The 21,966-nt window shown below is 36.7% G+C and overlaps 1 protein-coding gene across 1 annotated transcript in view; it reads left to right on the forward strand.

Annotated features, from left to right (window-relative positions):
- The window catches only part of SPAG17 (sperm associated antigen 17), a 237,994-nt gene that overhangs the window by 103,353 nt on the left and 112,675 nt on the right, over nt 1-21,966 (forward strand). Inside the window, exons 18-20 of the mRNA XM_025872536.2 lie at nt 6,893-7,047; nt 11,583-11,761; nt 13,358-13,443. Of these exons, the coding sequence (XP_025728321.1) occupies nt 6,893-7,047; nt 11,583-11,761; nt 13,358-13,443 (420 nt within the window). The remainder of the gene's footprint in view (nt 1-6,892; nt 7,048-11,582; nt 11,762-13,357; nt 13,444-21,966) is intronic.

Genomic DNA, 21,966 nt, shown 5'->3' on the forward strand with positions numbered 1-21,966 from the left:
GGCTGGTGAGTAAGAGAAGCAGGATATGAACCCAAGAAATCTGGCCCCAGAACTTGTGCTCTTAACCACTATGAAAAATAACAAGGAATCCTACATTTTCTGTTTACATGTTTTATGCAAAAACCCTTACTAATTTTTGTTTTATCTTTTTTTAGTTTTAATCTTACCAATATCAAAGTTTTACATCCACATATTTTTAAAGCCAAAAAGTTCTATATAGAGTCTTATGAAAAATAGCAGCTCTCTCCCACCCCTATGCTTAAATTCCAGAGGTAAAAACCTTCAAGGTATTTATTTACCTATTTCTGGTGTTATCTCTAATAACAAGTACATTTTGTTTAGTTTTAGTTTTGGTTGGGCATCATCATCAGTTGATTCCCTCTTGAGAAAACAGCTCTGCCAATCCCCATGCAGCACACACACACACACACACACACACACACACACACACACACACACGCAAACAAGTACACACTCACTCATACACTCATACACACACATGAGCACTTCTTGCCATCTGCTAACACTGTTAACCATATCATCATTTTTGGTTAGACCAATATTCAATATATATTTCATTTGAATAAATGTTATTTATTCATAGCTGAACTATGTAAATACCCTATGATTACATTTCCCTTTTTGATACTAATTTTTGTTTTCCCCAGAGTTTGTTTTCCCATTTTCTTCATTTGTGTAGTTTACTACGCATTTGTCATTACTCACCCCCACGCTCTCTACCAAAGAGTAAAATCTCCTCTCAATACATTCAAACCTAACGGGCATTCTATCAGTTTTACTGTCTAAGCCACCTCTCTCCCATATGCTCTGAACTCCCAATAGCCCTCCAGGCCTGCTTCGCGGCTGTGGACCTGGGAGTTTCCTTTATTGTCATCCTGGCCACAGCTTTGGCCTCTCTTTCCAGCCAGATACTCGGGTTTCTGAACCCCATGTCATCTTCTTTCTTGGGTTACTCTCTTTTTGTAGGGGACTATCTCTTCTAGTTGCTTCCTGAATTAAAATAGATGGCAGGACTCTGGGAAACAGTATGGAGGCTCCTCAGAAAGTTGAAAATAGAGCTACTGTACGACCCAGCAATTGCACTACTGGGTATTTACCCCCAAAGATACAAATGTAGGGACCCGAAGGGGTATGTGCACCCCGATGTTTATAGCAGCAATGTCCACAATAGCCAAACTGTGGAAAGAGCCAAGATGTCCATCGACAGATGAATGGATGAAGAAGATGTGGTATATATACACAATGGAATATTATGCAGCCATCAAAAGGAATGAAATCTTGCCATTTGCAACGACCTGGATGGCACTGGAGGGTATTATGCTGAGCGAAATAAGTCAATCAGAGAAAGACATGTATCATATGATCTCACTGATACGAGGAATTCTTAATCTCAGGAAACAAACAGGGTTGCTGGAGTGGTGGGGGGTGGGAGGGATGGGGTGGCTGGGTGATAGACATTGGAGAAAGTATGTGCTATGGTGAGCGCTGTGAATTGTAGAAGACTGTTGAATCACAGACCTGTACCTCTGAAACAAATAATACATTATATGTTAAAAAAAAAAAAAAAGAAGCTAGTAGGAAGGGAAAAATGAAGGGGGGGAAATCGGAGGGGGAGATGAACCATGAGAGACTGTGGACTTGAGAAACACACTGAGGGTTCTAGAGGGGAGGGGGTGGGGGGATGGGTTAGCCTGGTGATGGGTATTAAAGAGGGCACGTACTGAATGAGTGTTATAAGCAAACAATGAATCATGGAACACTACATCAAAAACTAAAGATGTAATGTATGGTGATTAACATAACATAATAAAATAAAAAAACAAAAATAAATAAAAAATAAAATAGATGGCAGGTAAATTTTGGGAGCATTGGATGTTTGAGAACATCTTAATTCTACCCTTACATCTGAGTGACATTTATATAAAATGCTGAGTTAGAAGACATTTTCCCTGAAAATTTGTAGCCATTCCTCAGTAGTGTTCTAGCTTCTTGGATTGTCCTTGAGAAAATAAAACAATGAAATTCTGATTCCTGATCAGTTGTTTGAGTCTGCTTTTTTTTCTGCCTTCTGGAAGATTTTAAGATCTTCTGTTTGTTCCGGTGTTCTTGGTTTCCTGTTGCTGGTTCTATTTTCAAGTATCATACTGGTAAGCCTGGTACAATCCAGAAACTCCTGTCTTTATATTCTGGGAAATGTTCTACAGTCATTTCTCTGATCATCATCTCCTTTCCATTTTTTCTCTTCTTTCTTTCTGGAACTCCTGTTATTCTAGTGCTGGACTTCCTGGACTCAACTTCCAATTTCCTTACCTTCCCTCTCTTAATTTCCAATACCTGCCTTCTTGTTCTGGAGATATGGCTCAACTTTCACCCAGTTCTTCTACTGAGCCTTCTATTTCTGATATCATCATGGTTAATTTCCTAAAGTTCTATTTATAATTGCAAATTACCTTTTTATAGCATCTTGTTCACATTCCCTGATACCATATCTTTTCTTATCTCTGTGAGGATGTTAAAGTCCTTTGAAGACTTAGTGTTTTCTCCTGGCATTGTCTCTTTTTCCTCAAGTTCGTTCTGTTTTTTTCTCAAGTTTTTTTGGGGGGTCTTCATTTTTCATATTAGAGAGTAATACCTAATGACATTTGCCCTTTTGTTCATGTTAATAATGAGACACTAAAAATATCATAGGAAGTGCTGCATGAGCTCAGGGCCATTTATTTTTCAATAAATGGATTTCATTTTGGGATATTTGGCTGGGTGGTTTCCTTGGGAGACCCATCAGTGTTGGTATATTAGTCTGTACTCTTAACCCATTTAGGTTCTCCAGGGAAAAAAATCCTAAAATCCTAACCGAAAGACATAATTTTTCTATCAGGGATTTGTGAGCTATGGCGGCGGGGGGAAGGCAGTTAGGCTCCTTAACATTCAACCTCTAGATCTACGTAGTTCAATGTGATAACCACTAGTCACATGTAGCTTCCAAGTACTTGAAATGTAGTTGGTCCAAATTGAGATGCTCTGTAAGTTTGCTATACTATATATATAACTTATATAATATAGTACATATAACTTATCGTATATATTATAATGTATATACTATATACTTGGTATAAGTATATATACCAAATTTCAAAGATTTAATATGAAAAAAGGTGATATATCTCATTAACAATTTTTATATTGATTACATATTGAAATGATAATATTTTTGACAGATTGGGTTAAATAAAATATATTTTTAAAATTAACTTTACCTGTTTCTTTTTACTTTTGAGGTGTGACTACTATAAAATTTAGAATTACACACGTGGGTCAACTTATATTTCTTGAACATCAGAATTTATACTTTTATGAAATTCTTTTTTTTTCTCTCCCTTGGCAGTGCCTAGGGTCCCCTTCTTCGAATCCACTGCATCATTCTGTAGGTAATAATCCTCCCTTTGTCTGCTAACGGGGGAGATGGGCAGCCCATTGCTCAGAATCATCAGGGGCTTCTGGGAGCCATAACAGCTTCTTAAAAATATTTTAATCTTCCTATTTTCAGTGTCACTTTCTCCCCACTCTCAGAGGTACCTAATACTGCCATTTCTTGAGTCTTTCTGCACTTCTGCACACAAGTAAGTTTACTTCTGACCTCTGAGAAATTAACCTTAGAATTTGGTTTTCTATGTCTGCTGTCAGTTATCCCTTATCCTTCTGCTTTCCAGCTTCTAAAGTGTTGTTATCTTTGTCTCCTCTCCTGTGACCCTCAATTTTGTGATATTAAAACCCCAAAATTTTACTGTTCTTTTAGTGAGGTGTCAAGAAGCACATGTGTTTAATCTTTCATCTTTAACTGGACATTTATTTCAGACTTTATTTTTTTTCAACTTGGCTCTGTCCTCACCATTCCATGAAGCTTCATGATCGCTGTCCTGCCAGATCTAATGGACATTTATCTTTCTTCATCTTCCTTGACCTTTTAACAACATCACAGAGCTGGTCACTTCACTGTGAAATACTCCTCACTCTCAGTTTCCAAGATGCCATACTATACTTCTCCTCAGTGCTCTGTTTGAAATTTTGTGGACCTAACGTCTAAATATTGAAATGCCTGGAGTCTCAGCCCTGAACCATCTTCTCTCTACTGTAAACATTCTTGTGATGACTTCATCTATATATATGACCTAATGCTAATGACTCCTAAAATTTTATCTTCCAAATGATATCTCTCTTGTGTTCCACACTAGAATACCTAACTCCAAGTTCCACTTGAATTTCTGACAGGCATCTCAGCTTCAGTGTCTCAGATGAAGCTCATAATTTTCCCACCTAAGCATGTTTCTCTCCTCATCCATCTCAGAAAGTATCACCTTCAAGCCAAAAGGCTAAGAGTCATCCTTTATCTCAGCTTTTCCTGTGTCCTGCATGTCTGATCCATCATCACGTTTGGATGCCATCAAAGCTCCTCACCATCTCCACTGTTGCTACGTCAGCCCAGTTACCATCCTGTTGTTCTGCTGCAGGATCCTCCTAATCATCAACCCCCACTTCTGCTCTTGCCCAACCCATTCTATGTATCAGATACTCCATCAATTTCATCTTCTTAGGATATGTCTCTGAATCCAGGATGATCTATAAAAATCTTAAAAGAAAATTTTCTCTTGTTCATTTTTGTTTTCCTAGAACCTACACAGTATCTGCCACATAGTAGGTATTTATTTTTTTAACTGAAGTATAATTAACATACAGTGTTATGTTAGTTTCAGCTGTAAAATATAATGATTCAATTATTCTATACATTTCTCAGTGCTCATCACAAGTGCCCTCCTTAATCCCCTTCACCTATTTCACCCGTCCCCCCACCCACCTTCCCTCTGGGCAACCACCAGTTTGTTCTCTGTATTTAAGAGTCTGGTTTTTTTGTTTGTCTCTTTTTTCTTTGTTTGTTTGTTTTGCTTCGTAAATTCTCCATATGAGTGAAATCATATGGTATTTGTCTTTCTCTGACTGACTTATTTCATTTAGCATTATACCCTCCAGATCCATCCATGTTACTGCAAATGACAAGAGTTCATTCTTTTGTATGTCTGAGTAATATTTAATTATATATATATGCAATAAATATATATTTAATTGTATATACTATAGTATTGTATATATAGTATACATTATATATTTATTTATATATATATCTATATATGTATATGTATATCTATATCTATCTATATATCACATCTTCTTTATCCATTCACCTATGGTTGAACATTTGGGTTGTCTCCATATCTTTTTTTTTTTTTAAGATTTTTATTTATTTATTTTGAGAGAGAGAACAAGCATGAGCAGAGGGGAAGGGCAGAGGGAGAGGGAGAAGCAGACTCCCTGCTGAACAGGAAGCCTTATGCGGGACTCAATCCCAAGACCCCAGGATCATGACCTGAGCTGAAGGCAGATGCTTAACCAACTGAGCCACCCAGGTGCCGGTTGCCTCCATATCTCGGCTATTGTGGATAATGCTGCAATAAGTACGTGTTTATTTTTAATAAAAAAACTAGTTTATGGCACCATCAACATTAATATAGAATAATAGGTAAAAGCCAAATAGTAAAAAAAAAAAGAGAGGAAAGATATTATATGAAAACTTGTCAAGCACTGATTGAGAGCAACTATAGCTCTGAGAAACTTGGTGCTGTAAATTCTAGCAGCCAAAGTAAATATGAAAACAAATTTTGCAGAGCTCTCTAATGGAAAGAAGGATATATATTCATCGGAAAAGAACATATTTGGTTTGGGGGTTTAAAGTCTAAAAGGAATTTGCTTTTCTGAAAAGTAAAGTAATGGATAGTACCCTCTGTAACAAAAACAAAACAAAAGCAATTCACGCAAAAATATTCACCACATGTGTATTTCTGGTATTACTTCTCAGGGAACAGATGTAATAGTTTAAATGCCACTCCATAAAGACTCTCATACGGGGGACTAGATTGGGGAAGTCAATGTATTATTTTAGTAATGCTACCTGCGTAAAATTGAAAGCAAAAGTAAAACAGTCCCTTCCTCACATGATATGAAATTCCATGACTTCAGATCACCCAAAGAGTAGAAAACTGAAAGTTCCTACATGAGATTGGTGTTGAAAACAAAAACAAAAACAACAACCCACAGCTATCTAATTTATTTTCCTGTGGCCATGTTTCTTTATGTTGATTAGTAGTGAAATGGAAGCAGGACACAAGTGTGCCTGCCCTCTCTGCCCCTCTGTTGGTAGCTGCAATTGCAGGGCATGTTGAAGGTGGAATGTTTTAGAAAAGGCCAGGGGTAGAAGTCATTTGGAACAGTGTGTATGAGAAAGACTACTCACCTCGTTTCTCTATACTACAGCTTGGTATAGTGGAAAGCACTCTTTGGAATGCAAAATGGTGACACTTGGATGGTGTGAGCACTAGTCCTAGAACTTATGAACTCTGTGTTGTTGGACGAATCTCTTATCCTCTCACAGCCCCAATTTCCACTGAAAAATGAAGATTTTAGTAGTTTGAAATGGCAAAAATAATTGTACCTATTTATCTGGGGTTTTTAATGATGATAAAATGAAATGATCTGTTTGAAGGCATGAGAAATGTTAAATAACTGCTTGACTTAATTATTATCCCCTAGCCTTAAATAAAAAAACATTTGAGCAAATTTCTCTATGCCTGGAACCTAGTATCTGTTTCCTATAAGAGCTGCTGAATTCAGCTCCCCAAAAAACTACCACTTATATTCTCACGAACAGTGAGACTAACAGTGTAGAAATAAAAAGAGGAAGATAAGGGGGCTGAGATATGCCCTAGCAGGAGACCCTTCTTCTGGGGTGGGGGGAGACACAACAATGCAAATATTTTGATTTCAGGTTCTTCAAGAAGCCAACCAGCAATACAGGTGGATTGATTCTTATTACCATACCCAGGACAACTCTCTACTTTTAGTCTTTCATAATCCAATGAATATACAACGTCTGCATTGTGAACATTGGAATATTGCTCTTCACTCCAATGTTGGATTCAGGTAACCAACTTAGTTTAGTTAATAGCTATCTTAGTTTAGTTAGCTTGTTAGTTACTTAGTTACTTGGTTTTTAGTTCGTTAGTCTAAGCAAGGTGGTTCAAGTCAAAGAAAACTTCAATTTAGTTCACCAAGTTGAATGTCTGAGGCATACCAGCCACTGTGATAAGCACCAAGCTGTATCACTAAAGAAGACAGTCATCATTCCTGGACCAATAAAGTCTAGTGAGGATATGATTACCTTACACTTGATTTATTTAGGTTCTAATAAAACTGCCTCTGAAAGATTTCAAGTAGAAACTATAAAACATGACATTCTGCATGCCGATTTTGGATAACTCCACTTGATCTGGGGAAGACTCAAAAAAGTAGGGCAACTGAGTGACTTATCAACACACAGCCAGTTGCTCAGCAAACTGAGACCTCTAGGAATCAGTGATTTTTTTTTTCTTCCAAGCTCCTTATTTCTTCACGATCTTAAAGCTTTGCTCTCTCTTCTCAGTAATGATGAGAATATTTCATTATTTTTTTCACTGCTGGTTAATATATATCTAGTATTATTTGGACATTGTTTTAGCTTAAAAGGATACAGAAAGATGGAGAATGGACTTACAGAATAACTGGGGAAATAGGTCGTGTGCTAATCCTTTGCTTACATATACAGCTTACATAATATAGGGCATGATTTTGGGAAGGGTAGGAACACTTCACATGGAAAACCATTTAGAGATAGTGGCTCCTTGGGGGCTGGATGGCAGGGCCCACTGGGAGAGATGATAGTGTGAAAAGATGAAGAACAGGGGTGCCTGGGTGGCTCAGTTGGTTAAGCAACTGCCTTCGGCTCAGGTCATGATCCTTGAGTCGCAGGATCGAGTCCCAAGTCGGGCTTCCTGCTCAGCAGGGAGTCTGCTTCTCCCTCTGCCCCTCCCCTCTCTCATGCTCTCTCTCTCTCTCTCATTCTCTCTCTCTCTCAAAAAAAAAAAAGATGAAGAACAGATTATCTACAACCTTTGCAGTTCTTCTATTCAGGATTTCTATTTCTTCTTCAATTACTTTTGGTAATTTACATTGTTCTACAACTTCATGCATGACATTTGGATTTTGGATGTCTGTTAGAATAAAATCAAACAGGGCGCCTGGGTGGCTCAGTTGGTTAAGCGACTGCCTTCGGCTCAGGTCATGATCCTGGAGTCCCGGGATCGAGTCCTGCATCGGGCTCCCTGCTCAGCAGGGAGTCTTCTTCTCCCCCTGACCTTCTTCCCTCTCGTGCTTTCTATCTCTCATTCTCTCTCTCAAATAAATAAATAAAATCTTTAAAAAAAAAAGAATAAAATCAAACATTATTCTCATGTTCAAATGTCCATTCCTGAGAGAGATGTATTGATGTCTGTCCTTATGATTATAATTTTGTCTGTTTCTCCTGTCAGTTTTGCATGTGTACTGTGTGTGTATGTATGTTTAAATTTATTTTTGAATCTGTATTTTTAGAAGCATTCTTCTTAATACATTGTAAGTTTTAGCAACATTATAAAACATCCCTCTTGTTCCCTTGAATGCTTTTGACCTTGAATTTCACCACGTTTGACTGGACAGTCTCTTTTATATAAAAAATTACTGATATAACTTCCTCAATCATTTTATGTGTCAACTAGGAATTATGTTTCACAATATTAATAGAAAACTGACTACAGTGGTTAAACTAATAAGGGGATTATTTTTCTTCTGTAGTGAGAAATCTGGAATTGGCAGTGTCTCAGGGATAGTGCAGCTACTCACCAGAGTCATCAAGGATCTGGACCTTTTCTGGCTTCCTAGCCAGCCATCTGCCACCCTTTTATTTTTCTGCGTCACTTTGATTTGTAGCTACATGTCTTTTAAATATCAGCTTGGATTTTTTCAGGTACTCTGAGATCCTCTGTCTTTTAAAAGATTTTAATAATAATAACAATATTTTAAAACTTTATATTTTATTTTATTTTTTATTTTTCATTTGCTTTTTTAAAAGATTTTATTTATTTATTTGAGAGAAAGAGTAGGAGAGACAGTGAGAGAGTACGAGCGGGGAGGAGAGGCAGAAGTGGGCTTCCTGCAGAGCAAGGAACCCGATGTGGGGTTCGATCCCAGGGCCCTGGGATCATGACCAGAGCCAAAGGCAGACACTTAACTGACTGAGCCACCCAGGCACCCATATTTTTTAAAGATTTTATTTATTTGAGAGAGAGAGAAACAGACAGTGAGAGAGAGATCATGAACAGGGGGGAAGGGTAGAGGGAGAAGCAGACTCCCTGCTGAGCAGGGAGACCAATATGGGACTCCATCCCAGGACTCTGGATCATGACCTGAACTGAAGGCAGATGCTTAACCAACTGAGCCACCCAGGTGCCCCTATTTTATTTTATTTTATTTTTTTGAGAGAGAGAGATACCACAGAAGTAGTGGGAGAGGAGCAGGAGGAGAGAGAATCTTAAGCAGGCTCCATGCCCAGCTCAGAGCCCAACAGGGGCTCTATCTCATGTCCCTGAGATCACAACCTGAGCCAAAATCAAGAGTCAGATGTCTGTCTGAGCCACCCAGGTGCCCCTAAAACCTTGTATTTTAAAGAATTAATCTATTCACTTCTATTTTTATTAATGATGTCTTTGCTCTCATTCTTAGCATTTAATAAGTATATTTCTCCTTTAGGATTAATAATTCCTTTTCTTCCTTTTGTTAGATTGGATTTTTAGCTCATTCTTAGTGTGTGATGTTTTTAAAGTTATACATTCTATTTGTATCCTTCTAGAGGTTATCCTTTTAAATCACATATTTAAATATTTTATATCATAATTGGAGTTAATGAGTATTAATATCATTTCACAGAAAATGTTAAAATTTTTAACATATTTCCACTTACTCCCAGCCAATAGCCTACCTCCATTTTGAAATTTTGTTTCCAAATTTTATTTCCAATTATTAAGTAATATTTTTTGATCACAGGCAAGTAACACAAATAATTATTTACATTTAATTACAAATTGTACTGTTTTTTTCTCAGCCCTTTTATTTATATCCCATGTTGTCTTCTTTCTTGAATTTATTTTTTCAATGCAGCTGGAGTACATTTGTGAGTAATTCTTTCAGAAAGTATCTGTGGCTGGTGAAGTCCTGAATCATTGCATGCTGAAATATTCTCTATTTTGTCATCTCATTTGAATACTGATTTGGTTGTGTTCCCTCATCATAGAAAAATAGCCAGAACTCTAGGTTTTGTTTGAAAAGCAGACTCATTGAAAGGTTCTGAACTGGAGAGAGACATGATCTGACTTAAGAATGAAAAGAATCTCTCTGGTGACTGTGTTGAGAATAGACTACAGGGCGTCAAGAGGAGGGACATGGAGACTGGTTGGGAGGCTACTGCAGCCTTTCTAGCAAGAGGTGATGGGGGCTTAAACCAGGAAAATAACAGTGAAGTAAGTGAGAAGTGATTAGATTTTGAATATATTTTAAATATGTGTTTTAAAAAATCATTTGGATCTCCCAACAGATTGGAAGAGGAGTATGAGAAAATAAGAGTGGTCAAGGATGCCCTCAGGGCATTTGGGCTGATCAACTAGAAGTATAGACTTGCCATCAGCTAAGATGACAAAAAGCTTGACCTTGACAGGGCAGTTTGGAGAGGAAGATCAGTCAGTTTGGGAACAGGTTGAGTTTGAGATGTCTTTTCCCTTCCCAATGAAGATGTTGCATACCCATAACTCACAGTCTACAGTTTTCAGTTTATTTCCTTAAAAGGGATCGAGAATGAAAGAAAATTGTGAAATAACCTGAGTATAGAATCCCTCTAATTTTATTTTTCAAGCCTTAGGCCCTAACTTTCACACAATTTGACAATAACTGATCTTGATTGTCAAACCTAAATATTTCAAATTATTTCCTCAGAAACAACTCTCTCGGGACATTCATATGTTATAAGTATACATAACATTTAAAAATAAGTACAATCATCAACATAAATAGAATGAATGAGTTTGGGAACAGATATGACCTACTCCTGGTGAACAACAACTCGCTGGTGTGCACAAGCAGTGTAGGGCACAGTATTTAGGGTGTGGAAATTTGCAGGCCAGTAAGTTTTATAGAAAGACTGGAGCATTTCAATTAATCCAGTGAGTCATTAGCTGTCATCAATTAAAAGAGTTTCTATTATGCTATAAAATTTCCCTAAAAAGAGATTGCACCATATTATTCTCCAGCTAACAGTGTTGAGAGTATCAAATTTTTTAATCCTCTACTGGGCTGGAAACATCTCATTTTTAAATTTGTATGTCTTTAATTGTGGATGAAGATGGCATTTTTCATATGCTCACTGGATATTTGTATCTGGCAACTTTGTACAAATTACATCTAGGATATATCTGAGTCTATTGCATTGTTACATGGGCAATTTAGGATCAGTTCATTTTTGAAAAGTTCATTTGCACAGTTGGTATCTTTAGTATTGATTGATTATAATTAATAGTAACTCAATTGTCATTTGCTCTTTTTTGCTTTTTTTTAAGGAATTATTTGGAACTTGTGGCAAAATCCATTCAAGATTGGATCGTGAAAGAAGAAGCCATATATCAGGAATCTAAAATGGCTGAGGAAATCGCTAGGACAAAGGCTGAGCTGGAATTGAAATCTGCTGGTGCCAAAATCACTTCTCCTGGCAAAATTAATGCTGTTAAAAAATCTAAAAGTAAGTAACATGATTGAACTTACATGTAAAGTCCAAAGACATCCTCCTATTTGTTAATGTAATCAAGACTGGATACTTAAGTATCAAAAAGAGTTGCCTATAAATTTCTGTGACTCTTTACTTTCTCTAAAAAATAGAATAGCTGCATTCCAAGTACGATGAGGTTGATGATGGGATAATGGAATATTTGTCTTATATTGATGCCACTTCCTGCCAGACCTAGAAGATTCGATCTGTCCTGCAGATTAAATGTAATGTTAGGGAAATGCCAGATGTCTTTATTTTGGCAGGGTTGATAGGTTCAGCTATCTAGGATTTACTGACAATATATGAGGCAAATTCAGAGTCAGTATCTCTCCATTAGAATACTTAGAGATTCCAAAAGTGAGATTAAAACAAGACCTTTCTTAGAAGAGCAAGCAGAAGAGTCCCAAGACTAATTGGGGGTAGGAACCTAAAAATAAAGGGAAAAAGGATTCTTGGGGGCTTTTGACAGGCACTTGACAAGATTTGGGATCAATATATACATTTATTTTTGTTCATTTCCATGGCTTTGATGCTGTTGGGGAAGGGAAAGAGGGTGAAAAAAAAGAGGAAGGATACTTGATAAAGAGGTAAAGCAATGAGGGAACTTGTCTGGAAAATAGGGATATCTCACTAGGTTCATGCATAGGTAATGTTTTCCATGTTAATAATATTATTTCTGATAGCAGAAGTTGAGAGTGATTTCTCGTAAAAAAGCAAAGCTATATATTTTCCAAAGATTTTGCAACTTCTGTCAATTACCAAAGGAATTTGTGCTGGCTTGATTTTTAAAATAAAAATTAGAAAGCCAAGTTGGCAATGAATCAGTCACCATCCACCAAAATGCTTATATAATCAATCCATCCATCAGCCTGGGCTTCCTCCTGATGGTGGCACAGAAGGACAGCCCTAAGTACCTGGAATGATGGATAGGACTATATAAAAAAGAGAGGTAGGGCCACCCTCTCACAATAGGTCTAGGACCACACTTGTCTATGAGCAGGAAAAATTGTGGGTTGACTGCCTTTTCTTTATTCTGCTTCTGAACAGAATCAAAAGCTTAATTACCATTTAGATGCCTGGGGGAAATCCAGATAATGGTCAGTTTGGGATGGGAACACACTTGGTAGGTATTGCATTCAGTTTGAGACGTTTTAAGTCAAGAAAGTTGTAAATCTTCAAAATGGAACGACTATAATAGCAAGAGCAGGGCTTCAATATAAATTAGATTTGTTCTGTGTGGTCTTTTAAGGGGTTAAACTAGGATTAATTAGGTTAGAGCTGTAGGGAGAGAGAGTCCACTTCAATAAAAGCTTCAAGGTCGCAACACAGTGAGGATGGAATGCACTGCTTCCACCAACAACGACGAGGACAACGGTGACTTCTCATCTCTGGAGGAGCTCAGTTCCACTTCAGACATCCACTCTGGAGACAGCGAGAAAGAGTGAGGGATGAATGAATGGAGAGTTGGACTTGATAGCCTTTAAGATCCCCTATAATCCAGAAATTTGGTACTTCTGTGAAACTTTGTTGTAGAGAGTTACTAAGAAGTTCAATTTTCTCTGGTTATAGGTAGCAAAGGAATGAGCAAAACAGAGATAGTGGATCAAGAAGAGAAGGAAATCAAGATTCCTTTCATTTTAGAAGGCTCTCTCAAGGTAATTCAAGGAAAGGCAAATGACACTGAATCATTACAAATTCAAATTTATTGTGTGGTAGAGAGTTGGTGTGGTGTAACAGAAGTGATCTTTTTTACTAAACTCTCAGATATAATTGAATCTGCAATGAAAAAGCAGTCTCTCCACCAATCTGTCTCCTTCTCCAGGAGATAAACCTTTAAAGACTCTGTGTCATTCATTTTTATATAACCAAAATCCAGGGTAGTGCCTTGTTCATACTTAGTATACTGTCTGTTTCTGCTGCAGGTATTTGGTTTTTCTTTCCAATTTTTAATTGGAATTTTAATTACAAAATTGATATATGGCTTTTAATAAATCAAAATTACTTTGGCTCTTCTAAGCCCCTGAAAATAAGAAATAATAATGATTTGGTATGCTCTATACTCATACATGCAAGCATGCACAAATATAAAGAGGGTCTTCATTTGTTTGGTTGTGATTTAGATTGGTATTTTTTTTTCTACTCTGCCACATAACTTTTTTTCTTAGCAACATATCATGATTATCACTTCCAGATAATATCTAGAGATCTAACTTATTTTCATAGCAATATTATTAGTCTATAATGTGGATATATGTAAAGTATTAAACAATTTCCTTATTAATAAGTGTCATTTATGTTTCTATTTATACAGAAATATTTTACTTTTATGTAGTCAGATCATTCATTTTTGGCCAAAATTTGAAAGACATAATACCACATTTTGGCAAGGATGCGAAACAAATTGAATTCTCATACACTGCTGGTTGAAATATAAGTGGGCACTTCTACTTTGGAAAACTGGATATACCTATTAAAATCAAGCATACAATTTCTTTTTAATCTAACAATTCCACTCCTAGGTATATACCTAATAAAAATGCATGCATGTGTACACCAAGACACATGGACAAAGTTGTTCTTGCAGCATTATTTTTTAATTCTCCCAAACTAGAAACATTCAAATATTCATCAGTGGAGTGCCTAGTATGATTCAGCCATACAATGAAAGAGTGGGGGCCATGATAATTCAGCTCTGGGGCTGGAGATTGGGTGGCTGCCATTTTTTTTTCCATCCTCTAAAGTGGAGGGGAAAGCCTTCAGGGAAAAAAAGCCACATAGAGCAACCTGATGCAGCTTACACTGAGCCTTGCCCCCCGGCAAGGGGCAGTGCAACTCCACCCAGGCAAAGACACCAGAGAATCAAGGCAAAGGACTCCACCCACAGAAGACCAGCAGGAACATCAGGCTAATACCAAGTTTATGGATCACACAGAATGGAAATCTCCCGTACTAGGGGAAAATAGTATATAGAATTCGAGGTTTCATCTCATGATTCTTTAGTCGTTCAATTTAAAATTGTCTTTTTCTTTTTTTTCCTTTCCAACTAGTTTCTTATTTTATCAACTCTTTTTTAAGTCTTTTCTAAATTTTCATTTTTACATTTATAATTTATGGATATGTTCTTCATTTTTTGCTTCCTTTCACTGTATTCAATTTTATTTATATATGAGTTTATATATATATATTTACATATATGAGATATATATATATGAGTTATTTATATATATATATATATATATATATATATGAGTTTTTCTTTCTTTACAATTTTGGGATTCAGTGTTTTCTAATAGATCAAAATACACCTAGGACCAAGTGGATCACCCTGTTTTGTCCACCTGTGAGATTATATTCTTTCTTATATATATATTTTTTTTGATTTCCTATCTCTTTGGATTTGTCTAGTGTATATTTCACTGGAGTCATGGCTAATATTTTTGATTTTGTTCACTCATTCATATATTCTTCTCTGGACAAAATAACTAGAAAGAGAAATTCACAACAAAAGAAAGAACCAGAGGTAATACTCTCTGCCATAGATTTAATTGATATGGATATAATTAAGATGTCAGAACTAGAATTCAAAATGATTATAAAGATACTAGCTGGACTTGAAAAAAGCATAACTAGAGAATCCCTTACTACAGAAATAAGGGAACTAAAATCTAATCAAGCCAAAATTAAAAATGCTTTAACTAAGATGCACTCTAAAGTGGACACTCTTAACAGCAAGGGTAAATGTGGCAGAAAAGAGATTCAGTGACATAGAAGACAAAATGATGGGAAGTAAGGAAGCTGAGGAAAAGAGAGAAAAACAACTACTAGATCATGAAGGGAACATTTGAGAAATGAGTGATACCATAAAGCAAAAAATACTAGAATTATTGGGGTCCAAGAGTAAGAGGGATGAGAGAGAGAGGGACAGAAGGTATATTTCAGCAAACCATAGTTGAGAACTTCCCTAATCTGAGAAAGAAAACAGGCATTCAAGTCCAAGAGGCACAGAAAACCGCCCTCAAAATCAATAAAAATAAATCAACACCCCAACATTATAGTGAAGCTTGTATATTTCAGAGATAAAGAGAAAATCCTGAAAGCAGCTCAAAACAAACAGTTGTAGATCCTTAACCTACAAGGGTAGAAACTAGACTGACAGCAGACCTCTCCACAGAGACCTGGTGGGCCAAAAAGAACTGGCATGGTATATTCAGGATACTCAATGAGAAAAATATGCAGCCAAGAATAGTTTATCCAGCTCGTATGTCATTCAAAATAGAAAGACTGATAAAAATCTTCCATGACAAACAGAAACTAAAAGAATTTGTGATCAGCAAACCCCCTACAAGAAATACTAAAAGGGATCCTCTAAACAAAGAGAGAGCCTAAAAGTAACATAGACCAGAAAGGAACAGAAACAATATACAGAAATAGTGACTTTATAGGTAATACAGAGGCACTAAATTCATATCTTCCAACAGGTACTCTGAATGTAAATGGGCTAAATGCGCCAATCAAAAGACACAGGGTATCAGATTTGATAAAAAAGCAAGACCCATCCATATGGTGTCTATAAGACATTCATTTTAGACCCAAAGACACCTCCAGATTGAAAGTGAAGGAGTGGAGAACTATTTATTATGCTAATGGACATCAAAAGAAAGCTGGGGTAGCAATCCTTATATCAGACAAATTAGATTTCAAACCAAAGACTGTAGTAAGGGATGAAGAGGGACATTATATCATACCTAAAGGGTCTATTCAACAAGATTTAACAATTATAAATATTTATGCTCCTAACTTGGCAGATGCCAGTTATATAAGCCAATTAATAACAAAATTAAAGAAACCCTGATAATAATACAATAATAGTAGGGGACTTTAACACCACACTCACTGCAATGGACAGATCATCTAAGCAGAAGATCAACAAGGAAAAAGGGCTTTGAATAACATACTGGACCAGATGGACTTCACAGATACATTCAGAGCATTCCATCCTAAAGCAACAGAATACACATTCTTCTTGAGTGACCATGGAACATTCTCCAGAATAGGTCACACACTGGGTCACAAATCAGGTCTCAACCGGTCCCAAAAGATTGGGATAATTCCCTGCATATTTTCAGACAATACTTTGAAACTGGAACTCAATCACTACAGGAAATATGGAAAGAACTCAAATCCGTGGAGGCTAAAGAGCATCCTACTAAAGAATGAATGGGTCAACCAGGAAATTAAAGAAGAATTTTAAAAATTCATGAAAACAAATGAAAATGGAAACACAACTGTTCAAAAGCTTTGGGATGCAACAGAGGCGGTCCTAAGAGGGAACTACATGGCAATACAAGCCTTTCTCAAGAAACAAGAAAGGTCTCAAATACACAACCTAACCTTACATCTAAAGGAGCTGGAGAAAGAACAGCAAATAAAGCCTACACCCAGCAGGGGATGAGAAATAATAAAGATCAGAGCAGAAATCAATGAAATAGAAACCAAAAGAACAGTAGAACAGATCAATGAAACTAGGAAATCGTTCTTTGAAAGGACTGATAAGATAGATAAAACCCTGGCCAAACTTATCAAAAAGAAAAGAGAAAGGACCCAAATTAATAAAATCATGTATGAAAGAGGAGAGATCACAACCAACACCACAGAAATACAATTATGACAACATATTATGAGCAAATATATGCCAACAAATTTGGCAATCTGGAAGAAATGGATGCATTCCTGGAGACATATAAACTACCAAAACTGAAACAGGAAGAAATAGAAAACCTGAACAGACCCACAACCAGCAAGGAAATGGAAGCAATAATCAAAAATCTCCCAACAAACAAGAGTACAGGGCCGGATGGCTTCCCAGGGGAATTCTACCAAACATTTCAAGAAGAATCAATACCTATTCTTCTGAAGCTCTTTCAAAACACTAGAAATGGGTGGAAAATTTCCAGACTCGTTGTCTGAGGCCAGCATTACCTGATCCCAAAACCAGACAAAGACCCCACCAAAAAGGAGAATTACAGACCAATAGCCCTGATAAGCATGGATGCCAAAATTCTCACCAAGATACTAGTCAGTAGGATCCAACAGTACATGAAAAGGATTATTCACCATGACCAAGTGGGATTTATTCCTGGGCTGCAAAGCTGGTTCAACATCTGCAAATCAATCAATGTGATACACTACATAAAGGACAAGAAGTATATTATCCTCTCAATAGGTGCAGAAAAAGCATTTGACAAATCACAGCATTCTTTCTTCATTAAAACTCTTCATAATGTAGGGATAGAGGGTATATACCTCAATATCATAAAAGCCATCTATGAAAAGCCCACAGCGAATACCATTCTCAATGGTGAAAAACTGAGAGCTTTTCCCCTAAGCTCAAGAACCTGACAGGGATGCCCACTCTCACCATTGCTGTTCAACATAGTACTAGAAGTCCTAGCATCAGCAATCAGACAACAAAAAGAAAAGGTATTCAAATTGGCAAAGAAGTCAAACTCTCACTCTTTGAAGATGAATGATAAACTTTGTGTGGAAAACCCAGAAGACTCCACCCCAGAATTGCTAGAACTCATACAGGAATTCAGCAAAGTGGCGGGATATAAAATCAATGCACAGAAATCAGTGGCATTTCTATATGCCAACAATGAGACAGAAGAGAAATTAAGGAGTCAATCCCATTTATAATTGCGCTGAAAACCATATGATACCTAGGAATAAACCTAACCAAAGAGGTAAAGGATCTATATGCTGAAAACTACAGAACATTTATGGAAAAATTGAGGAAGACACAAAGAAATAGAAAAACATTCCATGCTCATGGAATGGAAGAATAAATATTGTTAAAATGTCTGTGCTACCCAGAGCAATCTATATATCCAATACAATCCCTGTCAAAATAACAGCAACATTTTTCACAGGACTGGAACAAATAATCCTAAAATTTGTATGGGACCAAAAAAGACCCTTAATAGCCAGAGAAATGTTGAAAAAGAAAACCAAAGCTTGTGGTATCACAATTCCGGACTTCAAGCTCTATTACCAAGCTGTAATCAAGATAGTATGACACTGATACAAAAACAGACACATAGATCAATGGAACAGAATAGAGAGCCCAGAAATGGACCTTCAACTCTATGGTCAACTAATCTTTGACAAACCAGGAAAGAATATCCAATGGAAAAAAGTCTCTTCAACAAATCGTGTTCGCAAAATTGGATATCCACATGCAGAAGAATGAAACTGGAACATTTCCTTATGCCATACACAAAAATAAACTCAAAATGAATGAAAGACCTAAATGTGAGACACGAATCCATTAAAATCCTAGAGAAGAACACAGGCAGCAACCTCTTTGACCTTGGCCACAGCAACTTCTTGCTAGAAACTTCTACAAAGGCAAGGTAAACAAAAGTAAAAATGAACTATTGGGACTTCATCAAGATAAGAAGCTTTTTCATAGCAAAGGAAACAGTCAACAAAATAAAAGGCAACTGACAGAATGGGAGAAGATATTTGCAAATGACATATCAGGTAAAGGGCTAGTATCCAAGATCGATAAAGAACTTATCAAACTCAACACCCAAAGAACAAATAATCCAATCCAGAAATGGGCAGAAGACATGAACAGACATTTCTCCAAAGAAGACATCCAAATGGTCAACAGACACTTGAAAAAATGCTCAACATCACTTGGCATCAGGGAAATACAAATAAAAACCACAACGAGATACCACCTCACACCAGTCAGAATGGCTAAAATGAACAAGTCAGGAAAGGACAGATGTTGGTGAGGATGGGGAGATAGGGGAACCCTCTCATACTGTTGGTGGGAATGCAAGCTGTTGTAGCCACTCTGGAAAACAGTATGAAGGTTCCTCAAAAAGTTGAAAATAGAGGTACCCTATGACCCAGCAATCTCACTACTGGCTATTTACCCCAAAGATACAAATGTAGTGATCCGAAGGGGGCGCTTGCATCCCAATGTTTATAGCAGCAATGTCCACTATAGCCAAACTATGGAAAGAGCCTAGATGTCCATCAACAGGTGAATGGTTAAAGAAGATGTGATATATACATACAATTGAATATTATTCAGCCATCAGAAAGGATGAAATCTTACCATTTACATCAGTGTGCATGGAACTGGGGGGTATTATGCTGAGAGAATTAAGTCAATCAGAGAAAGACAATCATATGGTTTCACTTATATGAGGAATATAAGAAACAGTGCAGAGGATCATAGAGGATTGGAGGGAAAAACAAATGGGAAGAAATCAGAGAAGGAGACAAACAATGAGAAACTCTTAACTATGGGAAAGAAACTGAGGGTTGCTGGAGGGGAGGTGAGTGGGGGAATGGAGTAACTGGGTGATGGGTATTAAGGAGGGCATATGATGTGATGAGCACTGGGTGTTATATGCAACTGATGAATTAGTGAATTCTACATCTGAAACTAATGATGTTATCTTGGTTAATTGAATTTAAATAAAAAATTAATTAATTAATTAGGGAAATTGGCAAGTTGCTGTATACAAGATCAACATGGAAAAAAAATCATTGGAGTTCCTATTCTCCAGCAATAACCAATTAGAACATGTAATAGAGGGGCACCTGGGTGGCTCAGTCGGTTAAGCATCTGCCTTTGACTCAGGTCATGAACCTTGGTCCTGGAATGGAGCCCTGCCTCATGCTCCCTGCTCAGTGGGGGGTCTGCTTCTCCCTCTCCCTCTGTCCCTTCCCCCTACTTGTGCTCCTCCCCCTGCTTGTGCTTGCTCTCTCAAATAAACAAGTAAAAAAATCTAAAAAGAAAAAATAGAAAATGTAATAGAAAAAAAGTATTATTTGCAAGAACAACACAAACTATAAGGTGTGAAGAAAAATAATAAAAGATAAGCAAAGTCTTTATGGAGAAAATTAAAACATATTATTGAGGCCATTTAACACTTAAATAAATGGGAAAATATACAATGGTCATGGGTGAGAACATTCAATTTAGGAAATGAAATATACTATAAACTCAATGTTATTCTTATCAAAATCCCAGCAGAGTTTTTATGAATCTTGGAAAACTGATTCAAAAATTAATAAAGAGAAACAAAGGGATAAATGCTTTCTATCAGATAGCATTTGATTGGCAAATTACATCTCTTTATTTTCACCTTCCTGTGTGTTTATATTTTAAGCATGTCTTGTAAACAGGGAGTATAAACTAGATTTTTAACTAGTTACAAAGTAACAACCCCAAACATGACACTTTTAAATTTAATCTGCATTATTAACATTTTCTCACCATTTTCATAATTTTAGATAACCAACAGTGATTTGGTCCCTAATTTGTAGCATTTGCTGATATGTGTAGTGTAAAAATGCCCATCATGGCTGTATTCAGGCTATTAATATGACATCACTGAATGCAGAACTGGAAGCAATATGCAGTAGTACACCATTATATTGTATTTCTATGATACAGATACAATTCGTATAAATAACCTCAAGAACACAGATAATAGTGAAATGTACCAAAGTATTTAGGAAGGTGGTAAGTTTTGAGTATTTAATGTCTTTGTTTTTAATGTTATTTGATTGTGCATTTATATAATCTAATTTTAAATAATGCTGTGGTTAACAACCAGCTCATAAAATTCTGGAAAATTTAACAATAAACTCTTTCAAGTCAACATGAGCTAGGTCCAGAACACAACTGTTTTTTGTTTTTAATTTTTTATTTAAATTCAGTTTAATTAATAGATACTCTATTATTAGTTTCAGAGGTAGAATTCAGTGATTCATCGGCTGCATACAACACTCAGTGCTCATTACTTCAAATGCCCTCCTTATTGCCCATCACCCAGGTAATGCCCATTCCCCATCCCCCCACATAGCAACCCTCCAGCAACCCTCAGTTTGTTCCCTATAGTTAAGTCTCTTATGGTTTGCCTCCCTTTCTGTCTTCCTCTTATTTTATTTTTCCTTCCCTTCCCCTATGTTCATCTGCTTTGTCTCTTAAATTCCACATATGAGTGAAATCATATATTTGTCTTTCTCTGACTGACTTATTTCGAAGTCAGCACACCACTGTTACTTCCTGCTTTTAATTCATTGGCCTTCCTGAATGTTAGGATCCATGTCTTTCATCAACTCTGGAAATGGCTCAGCCATAATCTATT

This window comes from Callorhinus ursinus, unplaced genomic scaffold (genome assembly GCF_003265705.2).
Source record: "Callorhinus ursinus isolate GAN/ISIS: 27379988/994484 unplaced genomic scaffold, GSC_fseal_2.0 scaffold9, whole genome shotgun sequence".
Taxonomy (NCBI): domain Eukaryota; kingdom Metazoa; phylum Chordata; class Mammalia; order Carnivora; family Otariidae; genus Callorhinus; species Callorhinus ursinus.